Source organism: Phaenicophaeus curvirostris, chromosome 1, assembly GCF_032191515.1.
Source record: "Phaenicophaeus curvirostris isolate KB17595 chromosome 1, BPBGC_Pcur_1.0, whole genome shotgun sequence".
NCBI lineage: Eukaryota > Metazoa > Chordata > Aves > Cuculiformes > Cuculidae > Phaenicophaeus > Phaenicophaeus curvirostris.
The window spans coordinates 70,231,250-70,245,080 of NC_091392.1; the positions used below are offsets into that span (position 1 = coordinate 70,231,250).

The 13,831-nt window shown below is 38.4% G+C and overlaps 1 protein-coding gene across 1 annotated transcript in view; it reads left to right on the plus strand.

Moving 5' to 3' along the window:
• The window catches only part of PDE3A (phosphodiesterase 3A), a 257,471-nt gene that overhangs the window by 212,807 nt on the left and 30,833 nt on the right, over positions 1-13,831 (plus strand). Inside the window, exons 4-7 of the mRNA XM_069862148.1 lie at positions 845-999; positions 5,575-5,690; positions 9,401-9,620; positions 13,695-13,780. Coding sequence (XP_069718249.1) covers positions 845-999; positions 5,575-5,690; positions 9,401-9,620; positions 13,695-13,780 — 577 coding nt within the window. The remainder of the gene's footprint in view (positions 1-844; positions 1,000-5,574; positions 5,691-9,400; positions 9,621-13,694; positions 13,781-13,831) is intronic.

Here is a 13,831-nt window from a genome sequence, read left to right on the forward strand (position 1 = left end):
TGCTTTGAATCTCTGTTTCTGATGATTAATGACAGTTTAAATCACAGGATACCTAAGGTTCAAAGGACATCTGGAAATTGTTTAATCCAGTACAGAGATTGTCTACGCCAGTAACTAAGCTCAAGCAAGTTGAGCCTGGAGCAGGTTGCTTAGGAGCATGTCCAGTTGGGTTTTGAGTATCTGTGGATGTAGACTCCACAGCCACTCTGGCTAACCTTTTTCAGTGTTCAGTCATCCTCACCATAAAAATGTTGTCTTACATTTAAATGGAATTTCTTGTATTTCAGTACATGCACCATTGCCTCTTGTCCTGTCACTAGACATCACTGGAAAAAGCCTGGCTACCTCTTCTTTACAACCCTCCCTTGAGTATTTATATACATTGTTAAGACCTCCCCTGAGCTTTCTCTTCTTCAGACTGAGAAATCCCAGCTCTCTCAGCCTTTCCTTTAATGACAGATGCTCCAATCCCTCAGCCATCTTTGTGGCTTTCTTTAACTGCCTTTGGCCACATTGTATAAGACCAAAATTTTTAAAGAGCAGAATGAACATTGGCTGACTCCAGTGAGAGCTTCAGATGTTGAACATCTCTGGCTACAGGACTGTGGATATGTGTATTTTTTTAACTTGAAATAGAGAAGATGCTCCAGACCCTCCAAGCATATAAAGCACTGGCTGTGTTCATTTGGGTATAAGGTAGACACCATAATACCTAGAAGAATCCAAATCTAAGGTACCTCGCTAGGTGTTGTCAGGCAGGATTAATCAAAAGGAAATTTTATTATTCTGCAAGATGAAATTTTTTGTAAGCCTAGGTAAACTCTAAACATCTAATTTCCTCTAGCGCTTACGGAGAAGTTTGCCTCCAGGACTGCTGAGACGAGTGTCCTCAACTTGGACTACAACAACATCAGCCACCGGATTACCTACACTGGAACCAGCTCCAGTGAGAAGGGATCGCAGTGCCAGCATCAAACCTCATGAATCGTCTTCATCCAGGTTACAAATTACTTTCTCTCTGTTTGTATCTCTATTTGGGCAAATTTCTTTGGCTCTGTGTAATGATGTTCCTCATTTTAAAATTCTGACTCCAAAGTGTGTTTAGAACTACTTCTTCATATTTCTCAGGATTGGGTTGCCAAAGAAGGGACATCATCAATTTCAGTCAGATTGTGCCCAAACCATTCCTATTGTTGGAAAGCAAAATGGAAAGAAAAAGTATCAATGCTAGCAAAGTGTGGAATTTCACAATCGAATTGGAAACAAGGCAAGATAGGTGGTAAAAGTCTTGATATGCAGCCATTTCCTGCATGGGTATTGCCCAGCCAAGAAAAAATTCTAGCAAGTAACCCTGCTACTGAACATCACTTCTATGAACATCACTTCTAGGGACACACCTAATGATGTGGTCCTAGTGTCAAACCAGTTCATAAAGCACTTCTTCATCCTTTAGATACTAACTTCCAGAACAGTACCCCTGACTTCTACTGGACTCTCCCAAAATACACTATTTTGTGCTTTTCTGTACATAAAAATAGAGTATAGTGAGACCACACAGCACTGTATATGCTTTGAACCCCATCAATGCATCTAATTTCGGAATATAACAAGTGTCTAGGGGTCCTTGAACAAGCTTATGCAAATGCAATACCAGAAATAGATGGTAAATAAAAAAATCAATGAATTAGAGAAGTCAAAAAGTGCTTTAGTGGAAAGAAGTTTATTCTCTAAGTAGACTTGTTACCATTGGGCAAAAAGGAATAAAATTACAAAACAAGATTTACTAGCAGAAGTTTAAAGCAAAGCTGAAAATTAAATGAGCAGTGTAAAGTTTTCCTGCAGGATGGTTACTGTACTTTTCCTAATCTTAAGGACTGCAGTGGAGCACTTCTTTCCTGTTTACCACAGAGTTTAGCTTCTGGGATTCAGAATCCCAGCTATCCCATCCTTAATCCCAACTGTGTCATCTAGTTAAATGGCTTTTCCTAGTTTGCCACAAGGAGTGAATAAACACAGCTGGGTTTTTTAGGGTGCAGACTGAGTGCCCACATCTTTTTACGTTGTATTTATTTACTTGTTTGAATTGCCCCATATTCTCCAGGGTTGCATAAGCAAGTACTGGTACTGGAAGTTGCAAGTACAAATCATTAATTAATAAAGCCTTGAAATGTATTTCAGAAAAAAAGTGTACATTATTTGTTTGTCTTGCCTGTGAAAAGAGTTCTGGATTCAGTCATGACATATGCACTTTAATTTTATGTTCATGTGGTGCCTTGTAGAAAAGGTGCACTAGATCTGCGAAGAGACTTGCATAGGCTGAAGTATCTACCTGCTCCATTTTGTGCCCAACCCAGAATTTACTCCTAGTTACCTAAAGCATGTCTCTCGAAGTCTTCCACAGTTAGCAGAAGCACAGTTCTCACTGTTCTGAAGAGAGAGGTTTGTATATTCTGGCTATATAAGTTAGGTATTCTCTGCTTGTTCTTACCCATCCTCTGTTTCTCAGAGCCTGATCCCTGAGCCGGTAACATAAAGTACATAGTCCTTCCATAAAACTGAAGGAGAGAAGTTGTGTGTGCCCACCTGCTTATAGCAAGCAGCACTCTGGTTTAGGGCATTTGCAGACAACTACCCTAATATAGTTGCTTTTCTGCCTTGAAGGCATCCAGACCCAGGTATCTTGCATTTGAGGACTTCATGCTATGGAGATACCTTAAGCGAGCTTCATTTAATCCTCCACAAAGGAAGCAGAAGGTAGCCCAGTAGCAGCCAGTGAAGGAAGAAGTTGGATGGCTTTTAGTCTTGTGGAAAGGACACTCATCTGTGAGAAAAGAGCCTTGGGTCCCAGGCGCTGTTAACTGTGATGTGTTGCATAGCTGTTTCAACAGGTTTTACTCCTTTCTGGCTCTGTGAAAATTTTTCTATTCTAGTCAGAAAGTAGCAGAGCCGTCAGAGGAAGAGCAGAGGGCAATTAGTCACACAGCTGGTAGTTATTGTGGCACCCTGTTAGTCACACAGCTGGTAGTTATTGTGGCACCCTGTGAATAAACTTCAGGTCCCCTCACCATCTCAGTGAGGATTGTAATCTTGGAGATGCTGGATGAGGAGAGAGCATGGAGACATCCTCTGCTGTGGGGAAAGGAAGAGCAGAACAAAAGCACCAAATTCAAGAAGACAATTTAGGGCTTCAATTTCAGAAGACACAAGTGTTTTTCTGCAATTTAAACTTTGAGGCTAGTAGTAGGGGAAAAGACAGGACCTGAGAAGGTCCAACACCCCCAGTGTCCGCTGTTGGATAGCTTGAGTGAGTACAGCCCCAGGGAGCTCTTTTGGTTGGCCTTTCTTCCAGATACATAAGCCTTTCCCATAGAGGAGGCTCTATTACAGGGACCCAAGGTACTCAAGGCAGCCTGCAGCATACACTGAATGTCTGGTGCAAGAAAAATACATGGTTAGCCAAAGTTCCCTTTGTAAGGAGCCCCATGTATCAGTAAAAGTAAATATAAAGAAGCTATAACCAAATGGAAATGTTCTTCAGTCACTGGCCTGTGGTTCCCAGGTTGCATTTGATTTATACTGTTGATCTAAAACTTTCACATAGTATGTAAGCATCCTAAGATAGGAATCAGAGTGAGGAGAGCAATTAAATATTATTGTTGGTCCTTTTCTATGGTTGTTATATAACTCTGCTTGATGAGCCAAATAAGCAGACTATCAATTCTCCCTACGTTTAATGTTGCCAATTGTATAATTATAGTTCTGTCAAGTCTCTTAGCCTACTGTTTGCAGTTCTTCTTTTACAGTAGGAGAAACAATGTGTATTCCAGAAAGGGAAAAAATGAATCCTATAAGCCTAGCCTTTAAAATTTTGGCAAGGAAAAGAATTTTGAACTGAAGGGAAAAAAATCTTGATTATCTTCCACTTCCCCTGCACCAAATTCTAGCATGCATTAGGTCACAAAGGAAGGAACATTTCATGCCTTGAAGGCTAGGAGAGGGGTATGACACTGGCATTGTCCTGTGACAGATTCTGCAGTTTCTGAGTCTGCTGCTTGTTCCTCACAGTCTGGGACATCACCTCTAGGTTTCTATGGTCACGTATTTGCAAAAATCACCCATCATTTGCTGTTTAAGATTAGTAATCCTGTATTCTTCCAGCCGTGTCATTGAACTGGTAAGACATAGTCCTCTTATAGCTTCAAATGATTTGGGAAACACAGTAGAACTTTCACGTTCCTTCCCTCAGTCACTTCTATATCCAATGGTTTTCCCCAAAGAATTCCAAGGACGTAGTTTGAGATTTTTTGATTTGTTTTGGTTTTTCTTAACTTTGAACCAGTGTTATATTCTTCCTGTTAATTAAAAAGCAAAACCACAAAACAAGCAAACAAAGAATTTAAAAAACAGCTGGATTCTTTCTTTCTCTTCCTTCATACAGATTATAGGAATTTAGACAAATAAAGAATGGAGTATTTTTGTAGGTAGCTCTTGCTCTTCCAAAAAAATAAGGTGTTTGTAATGTTAAGGCAACATAATATACTTTTCTCTTTCAGAAGACTTCTTTGGCTTTTTCAAGTTTTGTTTCAAGTCCATCTGTATTAGGCTGCTTTCAAAGGCTATTTTCTGCCTTGCCATGTCATCTCATCACTGAGTGTGAGGCTGTGCGGAGAAATACGGAGCTTGAGAGACCTAGTAGGTCTGTCCAGGGAAGTCATAGCCCACGTGATAAAAACTAGTGCTACATCCCTGCAAGCAGCTGACATTTGATGAGTGTCGTTTGGGAAAACAATAAATAATATTCTTCTGCTTTGCGGAAGGATTTGTCCCCTTGTGGTGCACAGTTATAGCCTGAAGGCTGAAAGCAGGCACTATCCTGTTGTAGGGGAATAGCATTTGTTCCCTCCCCCCCAACATGGACACATGCACTCTTTTTCTTCAGTGAGTTTCTCTTGGATCAGTGATCAATGTCTTCAGGGACTGTCAACGGGATGTTTTTTGAGATGCAGCATGCGTTTCTCGTTGGCATAGTTGGCTAGAGTATGAAGTGCTTCGCCCAGAGAAGCGGCACACTAATAGTGACAGCAATGCAGGGATCTTCAGTCCTCTTCCAGCCTCCTGAGGGGCTCATCCAGTTCCTGAAGGGTTATTGGGCATCTGCCTTGGCAGTTGCAGCAGAGGAGTCAAAGAGGCTGAGTTTTTATTTACACTGAGAACTTCTGGCTGTTGTAAGGAGGTGTTAAAAGAGAATATAAATTTAAGTTACTTGAAATCAACCTTTAAGCCTCTTTGTACCGTCAGAACAATATAATGAAGACATCTTTGTGTAAATAGAGGGAATAGGCCTGAGCACGGAAGGAAGTCCAGCTTTGGAGCATCTGCATTGTAAATATTTTTGCTGAATACAATACTGAGCAACTCACAAATTCAGTTCAGACAGCAGATGCTGTTTTCCTCATCAGATTTTTTGCCTTCTCAGTATTGCATACTTCTTGCTGTGGCTCTAAACTTACTAAGATCTACCATTGAGGCTTTTTACTGTGTTGAAGGCTACTTGTTTGCTCTCTGGTTTTGCAGCTCTGACTCCTGGAACAACTCGATTCTGATGACAATCACAAAGAGCAGGTCCTTCTCCACCTCCTATGCCATGTCTTCTACCAACCACCTGAATGCCAAAAGGCAGAGCCGACAAGGTAAGTGGACATCCGTGACTCTGTCAGGCTCGATTAGCTGATTCCCTGTAACTACCACATGCAGCTGCTTTTGATCTCTGCCCAATCTTTATCTCTTCTTATTTTTTCCATCAGTATCAATATACTTATTTCCTTCTTTTTTTTAAAAAAAAAGCAGCTTAAGATACTATAGCTCATCATCATTGCCATTGTATATGTTCTATCTTTTGTCATTTATAGTGGTTAGTAATTAGGTGATACAGCAAGTGTGATTTATAACCACGTAATTCTTTTGATTACAGCAGGGCTGAGGACAGAATGTTTTCTCTAACATTTGTTACGTTAACTATCTACATATTGCCTGACTGAGATTTCCTGAGGCATAACCTACATAATGCTATTCAGAGCCGTAGGCAGCAACTGACCCATCTTATACAAACATATCCAAGACAAAGCCATTATAGCTCAGAAGTCTTGTCCCTGTACATTCATTATTGAGAAACTCCAGGTAGTTCTCACTGATTGTTAGATGCAAAATACGGGTTTTTTTACTCAGCTTTTTGGGCCTTTAAAAACATTACTGCTGTTTTAACTGAGGGAAAGAAATGGAGAAGCTGACTTATTAATTGATAATGAAATGTGCAGTATGACAGCCATTAAGCACTCTTAATCCACAGTAACATGGATCTTTTCCCTGTGCAAATACAGGATAATGTAATGTTTGCCCATGCTTTAAGTTAGAATTGAAAATGTTCGCAAGACCTTCCTTTTTTAAATCAGCCTGTTTTTTTACCAAACATGGAAAAATGTTGAGATAATGTTATTCAGAGATACTGGCCACCCAGATATCAGATGGAATTTGATAGATGCCTGAGGCCTGACATCAGAAAAGTCATAGAATCCCAACGTAGGGATGGGTTTGAAGATACGGCTGCACAATTATTCTGCATATCTAGCCCTGTCACATCTCATCTCCTTTTCAAACTGAAGAGTTTATTTAATCGCCTCTTGTACAGAAGCTGCTTTGTTATACCGCAGTGAAGATTAGGTAATGCAGTATTATCTTAAAAGATAATAAGAACATAGTCAAATTATTAAAATTGAAACTAATACATCGGAGCTGTAGCTACAAGCATCCAGGAATGTTTTTTAGGATGGAACAAATAAAACTTAGAACTTGAGGTTTTCAAGGATTAATCCATTACCTTAAAAGGAGTGGGGGTAGAGATGTGACATTTTATACATGGAAAACAAGACTTACCAACCCTTTCAGTTTTACATTTAGTCTTTTCTCCTCCCAGAAAGTGTTGATAGTCATCTCTGTTGCCCAGATACTCAAGTGCCCCAGTGATGAAGGGAGAGCTCTATAAAAATTGAGAGTAAAAATTTTGGCTCAGCATTTTATGCAGAAGACTGGTATTTTGATGGTTTAGACTGTTTACAATCATGCATTATTTATAACAATTTGATTTTATGTTCCAACTAAAGAGTTGCTTCAATTTGCAACAGTTAATACAAATGTAATGTATTAGCTCCTTTGGCAATATAAAATAATTCTTGGTAGAAGCTGATCTATATACATCTGTAATCAGTTAATTTACAAAATATCTAATTATGCCTTAAAACATTAACATTTTAAAATGCTGCTAGCTATACCTATTTTGGCAAAATTCTGAGGTAATTTTGAGTGTTTTCATGTATAATTTCACACCATATTGGAGTTGCCGTTTTATTTCACATATGTAAAATTTCTGGAGGACCTAAGCAGATGGATGTACTTAAAATAATTCTCCCTGTATTGTTCATTTTCTCTTATGCTGATTGTTCGAAATTCCTTGCTGTAGCAAGACGTATTTTCTCTCAGTTTTGCTAGTAAATGGTCAAATGTTGAATTATTGAAAGTAGGTTTGCATTTTTCTAGTAAACTTATTTGATTTTGGTTATCTGCCCTGGCAAATTCCTCTTAAAAAAAAACGAAAAAAAAACCAAAACAATGACCAAACATATTCGAGAGGACTCTATGCTAGCAGTAGAAAGCCAGCTGTAATTAGAAACATTATTGTGAAAATTGCTATTTAAATTCCCAGGATTTCTATTAAATTGAAAGATGATCATATATATTGTATTCCCTAACAGTCATGACGATAACCTGGTAACATTTAGGTCAAAGATAGGTAATAATCCAACTCAATCCCTATGCAACTAACAGACTGTGAAATGTTTTTAAAGATATATTTTTCTTAGATGGAAAGCAGATATCTCAAAGGATTAGTAAACGTGAAACAGAGGCTTTCTGTATTTTAAAGCAATTTCCATATGTTATGGCCATCTGATAAGTTTTTTTATTGTTCTGTAGGCTTCAGGTTTCTGATATCAATAGTCTTGCAATCATTGAATTAAGACAGTAATACGTACCACATGTTTGCTGAAGAAATACCCTAACTAAAACTTAGGAAGTTCTGGATATCTCAAAATACAGTATAGTGACTGTCAGAGATTATTGGCAACTCTTGGATTGTTAACAATAAATTATACTTCAATCTCACATCACAGTAAGATTTTATCATGAAAAACCACTAGATCTGTACACATATATCTGGCAAGGTTGGTATTTCATAAATTTAGATTGACATATTGCCCTATTCTGAGATAATTGTTGTGGCTGGAATGCATTAAGATAGTGGGCACATTTCAAACAAAACCAGTTGAAGTTCCCAAGCTCTTTATATAATTTGGGTTTGAGGATGAACGTAGTAAATGAACTGGGGCTGAGTTCCTACAAACTTTGCAACAAAATCTAGGAGGTAAGTAAGTTTACATGCATTTCCTTTTAAGATGTATTATTTTGCTCCCCTGCACTTTATTGTGAATTGAACCACAATTATTCTGAGACTAGGAAACGTAAAGTGGATTCAAGGAGAAGGCAGCACTTTGTCTCAAACACTGAACTGACCAATGGATTTCATCTTGGCATCAGTTCCTAGATAGAAGAAGGGACAGAGAGGACCGCATCTTGCTAGCATTCACACGTGGATATTGCCAATTTCAGATACACTAGCTTAAGAATACAGTACCATGTGGTACAAGTAATGATCACAAGTCTCCCATATTGAGCAACAGACACTGAAAAATAAACTCAAGCTGCACAAGATGAAGGCCAAAATCTCTGGGGAATGTGGAAATGCACATAAGTACAATATTTTTTATTAATATCATGTATGTCTACTAGATATTGCTTTTTTGTTTATTGGTAGACTTCACGCACATAGAAATTAAAATTTTCTAGGACTGTGTGTAAGCCTTCCTTGTCTCTACTTTAGAGTTGGAGACAGGGAAGGACAGTGGATCACAGAGAAATTCCATATGGGTCGGGGAACTGCCTATTTGGAATTTGAAGTCTCAGTTGCTAGAATATGTTGATACCAATAGTCATGCCACTAATGCATGCATTTCATTCAATACCTGCCAGTTAGTGCATCCTACTCAACAGGGAGAATATGTGTCATATTTTGAACCATATCTTCAGCAGGGAGAAGTGACTGATATTATCGGGGCTTCGTGTCTCTGTCAGACACTGGCTTGTTTCAGAGTGGAGGAGAGTTTTCTCTTATTTCTCAGTTTGGAAGCTATACTGGTACCTGTGCATCTGAAGAGAAGTATTTTTATACAGTGAACTCATAAAAACATCTTCCGCTTCTGTTTATTGACAAGACTCTTCTTTCTCATGCCAGGTATCCCACCAAATATTTCACCTCTCACCTCCCCATGCCATTCACCAATTCAGGGGACACCTGCCACAAGTCCTACTGGAAAAACATCTTCCGAATCATTTCCAGACTCTGCAAATACTGACACCAAGCAAGGCTTAAAGCCACACAAGGTCTTAACTGCTACTCAGAGTGCACCTAGCCTGTCAGACCCTATTGTCAGCACCTCTGTCATCTGCAGCAGGTAAGATAGTAATTTGAAATGCATTGGGATCATTTCACCTTGTTCTTTCAAACAAGCTCTTTTGGCCTGCATACTAGCTTTTGTGATTTACTGTGGTATCGTTTATTGATATTTCACCATGTCTAAGCATTACTTAGTATATGAGTAATGGTGTAGATGGATGCTGCAAAGTGCTTTTAAAGTGCAAGACCATTAGCTACTGTTACAGCTTTTGCTCCTGTCAGATGCACAGCCTGGTTCATAAATACGTTCTTCATCAACAACTTGTGGATCTCAAAATTGGATTTCTTGTTAGCATTATGTGTTTCTCATACCATGCCTTTAACATGAACAGTCACCTTGAGGTCACAGGCCAAATCTTTCACAACAGGGATCTGATATTCAATAGAAAAATCTGACTTCTAGGTGTTAAAAGCTGCTGGCCTGTAGCTTTCTGATAAATAGAATGATAGAATCACCAAGTAGGAGGAGACTCACCGGATCATCGAGTCCAACCATTCCTATCAACCACTAAACCATACCCATCAGCGCCTCGTCCACCCGTGCCTTAAAACACCTCCAGGGAAGGTGACTCAACCACCTCCCTGGGCAGCCTGTTCCAGTGCCCAATGACCCTTTCTGTGAAAAATTTCTTCCTAATGTTCAGCCTAAACCTCCCCTGGTGGAGCTTGAGGCCATTCTCTCTTGTCCTGTCCCCTGCCACTTGGGAGAAGAGGCCAACACCCTCCTCTCCACTTCCTTTTAGGTAGTTGTAGAGGGCATTAAGGTTTCCCCTCAGCCTCCTCTTCCCCAGGATAAACAACCCCAGCTCACTCAGCCGTTCTTCATAAGGCCTGTTCTCCAGCCCCTTCACCAGCTTCGTTGCTCTTCTCTGGACTCGCTCCAGAGCCTCAACATCCTTCTTGTGGTGAGGGGCCCAGAACTGAACACAGGATTCAAGGAGCGGTCTCACCGGTGCCTGAAGACTACTTAATTTTGAGCACTTTTATGAAGGACTGGATCCTTTCTTCTCTAGGCAGAGTCAGATGATGTAGCATTGGAATTTTTTTCAGGAACAAACTGCAGCAGAGTTACAGTAACACAGTTTAATTTCGCTCTTTAAAGTAGCCCATTATTAGATTGTGCAGACCTGCTCTGCACAATCAGCATTTTGGAAATAATGTTGTTCTGCTTATCTTCTAGAAAAGGATTCAGTTGCTAGATTAGATTAGTGGAGTTTGCAACATGTGTCCATTTCAGAATAGTGGGAAACACTGCTATTTCAAAGCTTGTTCCAGTGCAACTTCAACATTGCCTTACTCGTTAGATGTTATTTTTTTGGTGACAGTAGTGTGTGATCTGTGATTATTGGCTAGCCAACAGACAGCACGTCATCTGAGGCTGGATTAAATGTTATCAAGTTTGACTATCTTTGGAAATAGTTTTTAGTTCTGGCTCCAGTCAGGTGAATTTGGATGTGTCTTGGTATATTGCGTGCAAGGGTAGAAGTGGGTGTGAGAAAGCCAAAGTTGAGATTATGACTTTCCTCAAGGGAGTTCCGACTAGGATCCTAACAGGCTTTCAAGACATAGTTAGATGACTAAATAGAAATCAAGTGCTTTTCCAAGTCTTTTGAAGTTATTGTGAAACTGGGACTTTTACTGATTGATTTGAAAGTAAAATTATATTACACATACAAAATAACCATAAATGTACTACTCTCTTGTTAAATTGTGCCTTTATTACTATTCCAACAAAATTTTATTACTTTGCCTAGTAACAATGATCACTGAAAGCCTTCCATTAAAGACAGCAGTTAAAAGTTGCATAAAAAGATGAAAAAAAACCCCAACCATGTAAGATTGTTATAGATAGAAATAAAGTATATTTTCTTGATATATGTAGAATTTGATTTCAATGCAGTCAGTGGTAAAATGGTTATTAGCTTTTATATGGCTACTGTTTTATGTGATCTGTGTAGGTTGCGTAGCATTTTTAGGTTCTTAAATTCCTTGTTTTCAAATGCCTAGACTGTGTAAGAACTAAAAATAATTACATTGCTGGCTTAGGCTTTGTAGTTGATTATCTGAAGAAAACCTCACATTATTTAAAATACTATTATGTAATTTCTGCTAATAGAAATGGCATCCACTATTACTAGCAGTCGCTATCCCTTTAACGTCCATTGAAAAATCATAAGCACTGTCATTATTCTAACCAATAAATTATGCACCCCTTAGTAGTATAAGCACAATTTAAAAAACAAAACAACAAAGATCACCCCCAAAAAAACCAAACCCTAGAAAAATCCAAAGAAATGTAGTGTCTCGGACAAGTTGAGAGAGTTAAATGAACAAACATTGGAAATAAATATTTTACTGTTATAACTTTCACATTCTAGGTTGCTAGTCTTCATGATATGAAATATCCTACATTTACTGCCAAAAAACTTGCCTTGTTAGGAAATAATACCAAGTCAGCAAACCTCTGCCACCACCAAGCCAGTCCCTCCACCAACAACAAGAAAAGAAGAAATGAACTCGTGATGGATTCAGTGCTTTAAATCAGGTCCACCTGGGCAGCGGTGTAAAGACGGCGGTTTTACTCTACCTTTTTTTTAACTTACAAAGGGAAAAGTGGTAGGACAGCAGAGTTTGAGAACTATCAAACAAGAAAATACACAAGGCAATGCTGTTAAAATTACTTGTCAATAATAATTTTTTAATTCTGCTTAATGGATGAGGCTGGAATCCTACAGAAAAAATGTTAAAAAATCCTGTGATTAGGGCGTATGTTCTGATACCTGTGCATGAAGGGTATTGAGTTAAAGTTGCATGGGAATGTTTACTTACAACAGAGGGCAGGTTTCAACTGTTCTACTAGGTTGCTCAGTAATTTTTTTGGTTTGTTTATTTTTTTTTTTATATCATGTTTTATGTGGACCATTCAAATTAAATCACTGTGAGTTTGCATATGTTCTGGAAATAGAGGCACACTCATAATCATGCAAAACCTTATAACCAATAAAAGTCTTTTTTTATCTATGCTTTTGTATTTTGGCTTGTTAGTGTTGAGCTTATGGAAACCACAAGGAGTGTGGGAGAGAGAAATTAATAATTTTTTTTCATCTTGTTTATAAGCTTGAATGGTACAAGATTTATTTGCTTGCCTATGCACTACAAGTATCATTGTATACAGAATTGCATTTTTATTTAAAATTCTTTGAGGAATCCATTATGTTTGCAGGGCTCAAGACAGTGTTTCAGGTGACCCAGTCAAAAACCATCAGGCACAGGATTTCAGCTACATTTTTTTTTTATGGTAAACTTAAATAGGTGCAAAGTTCCTGGTAGAAATTCGACCAATCAAAATAGTATTGTAGCAGCTGCTTTGCAAATGCTGGTATAGAAAAGATATCTACAAAATGCTGACTAGAACTCGAGAAACAAATGTTAAAATGTTAGTCTTTCATGGACAGATTTGATATAATCCTGCTAAATTACGCTTCAGATTTGTTAAGTTCTCTCATGTTTTCATGATATATCATTTGTTCCTTCAGGTCCTAGACTCAATTATATTGGGAAATTGTAATTTGAAGTGTTCCAGCTGGAACTGAATTCACATTTAGGACTTAAAGGGAATCAAGCAATAATAGAAGAGTAAATGGCCATCATAACTGTGTTCAAATTGAATTATATAAGATTGTATGATACTGGCAAATTTTCATTTTTAATTCATATTTATAGTACAGCTCCAGTACAAATCCAGGGCCTGGCAGATTGGTTATGTGTTGATAAACTTAGAGGATAAAAAATTTATTTCAAAAAACCAATCACATGGTATAGGTTTACTGTTGGTGGCACAAATTTAATGGTAGTGGCCAGTTAATCCAAGGTCTTTTTGTATTTTTGCCTTTTAATATTCCTGATTCTCAGTAAAACACAGTAAAACAGTTTTGTCCTGAGAGTGCACCCTGTACCAAAGGTTATACTGTATGACATAATCTTACACTTTCAGCAGGAAATCATTTTACATGAGACTATCTAATGCACAGGGTTTTTTATATTGTGCATGTTTCTTGGCATTGTGTTTCAGCTGTGGCAGACCCTATAACCAAATAGAAGGTGCTGATGGGAATCTAGATAGAAGCGATGGTACCACACACACCCTGAACAGAACAGGTAATGCATTGTCCATCAAAAACTCCTCATTATTTAAAATTCAACAATCAT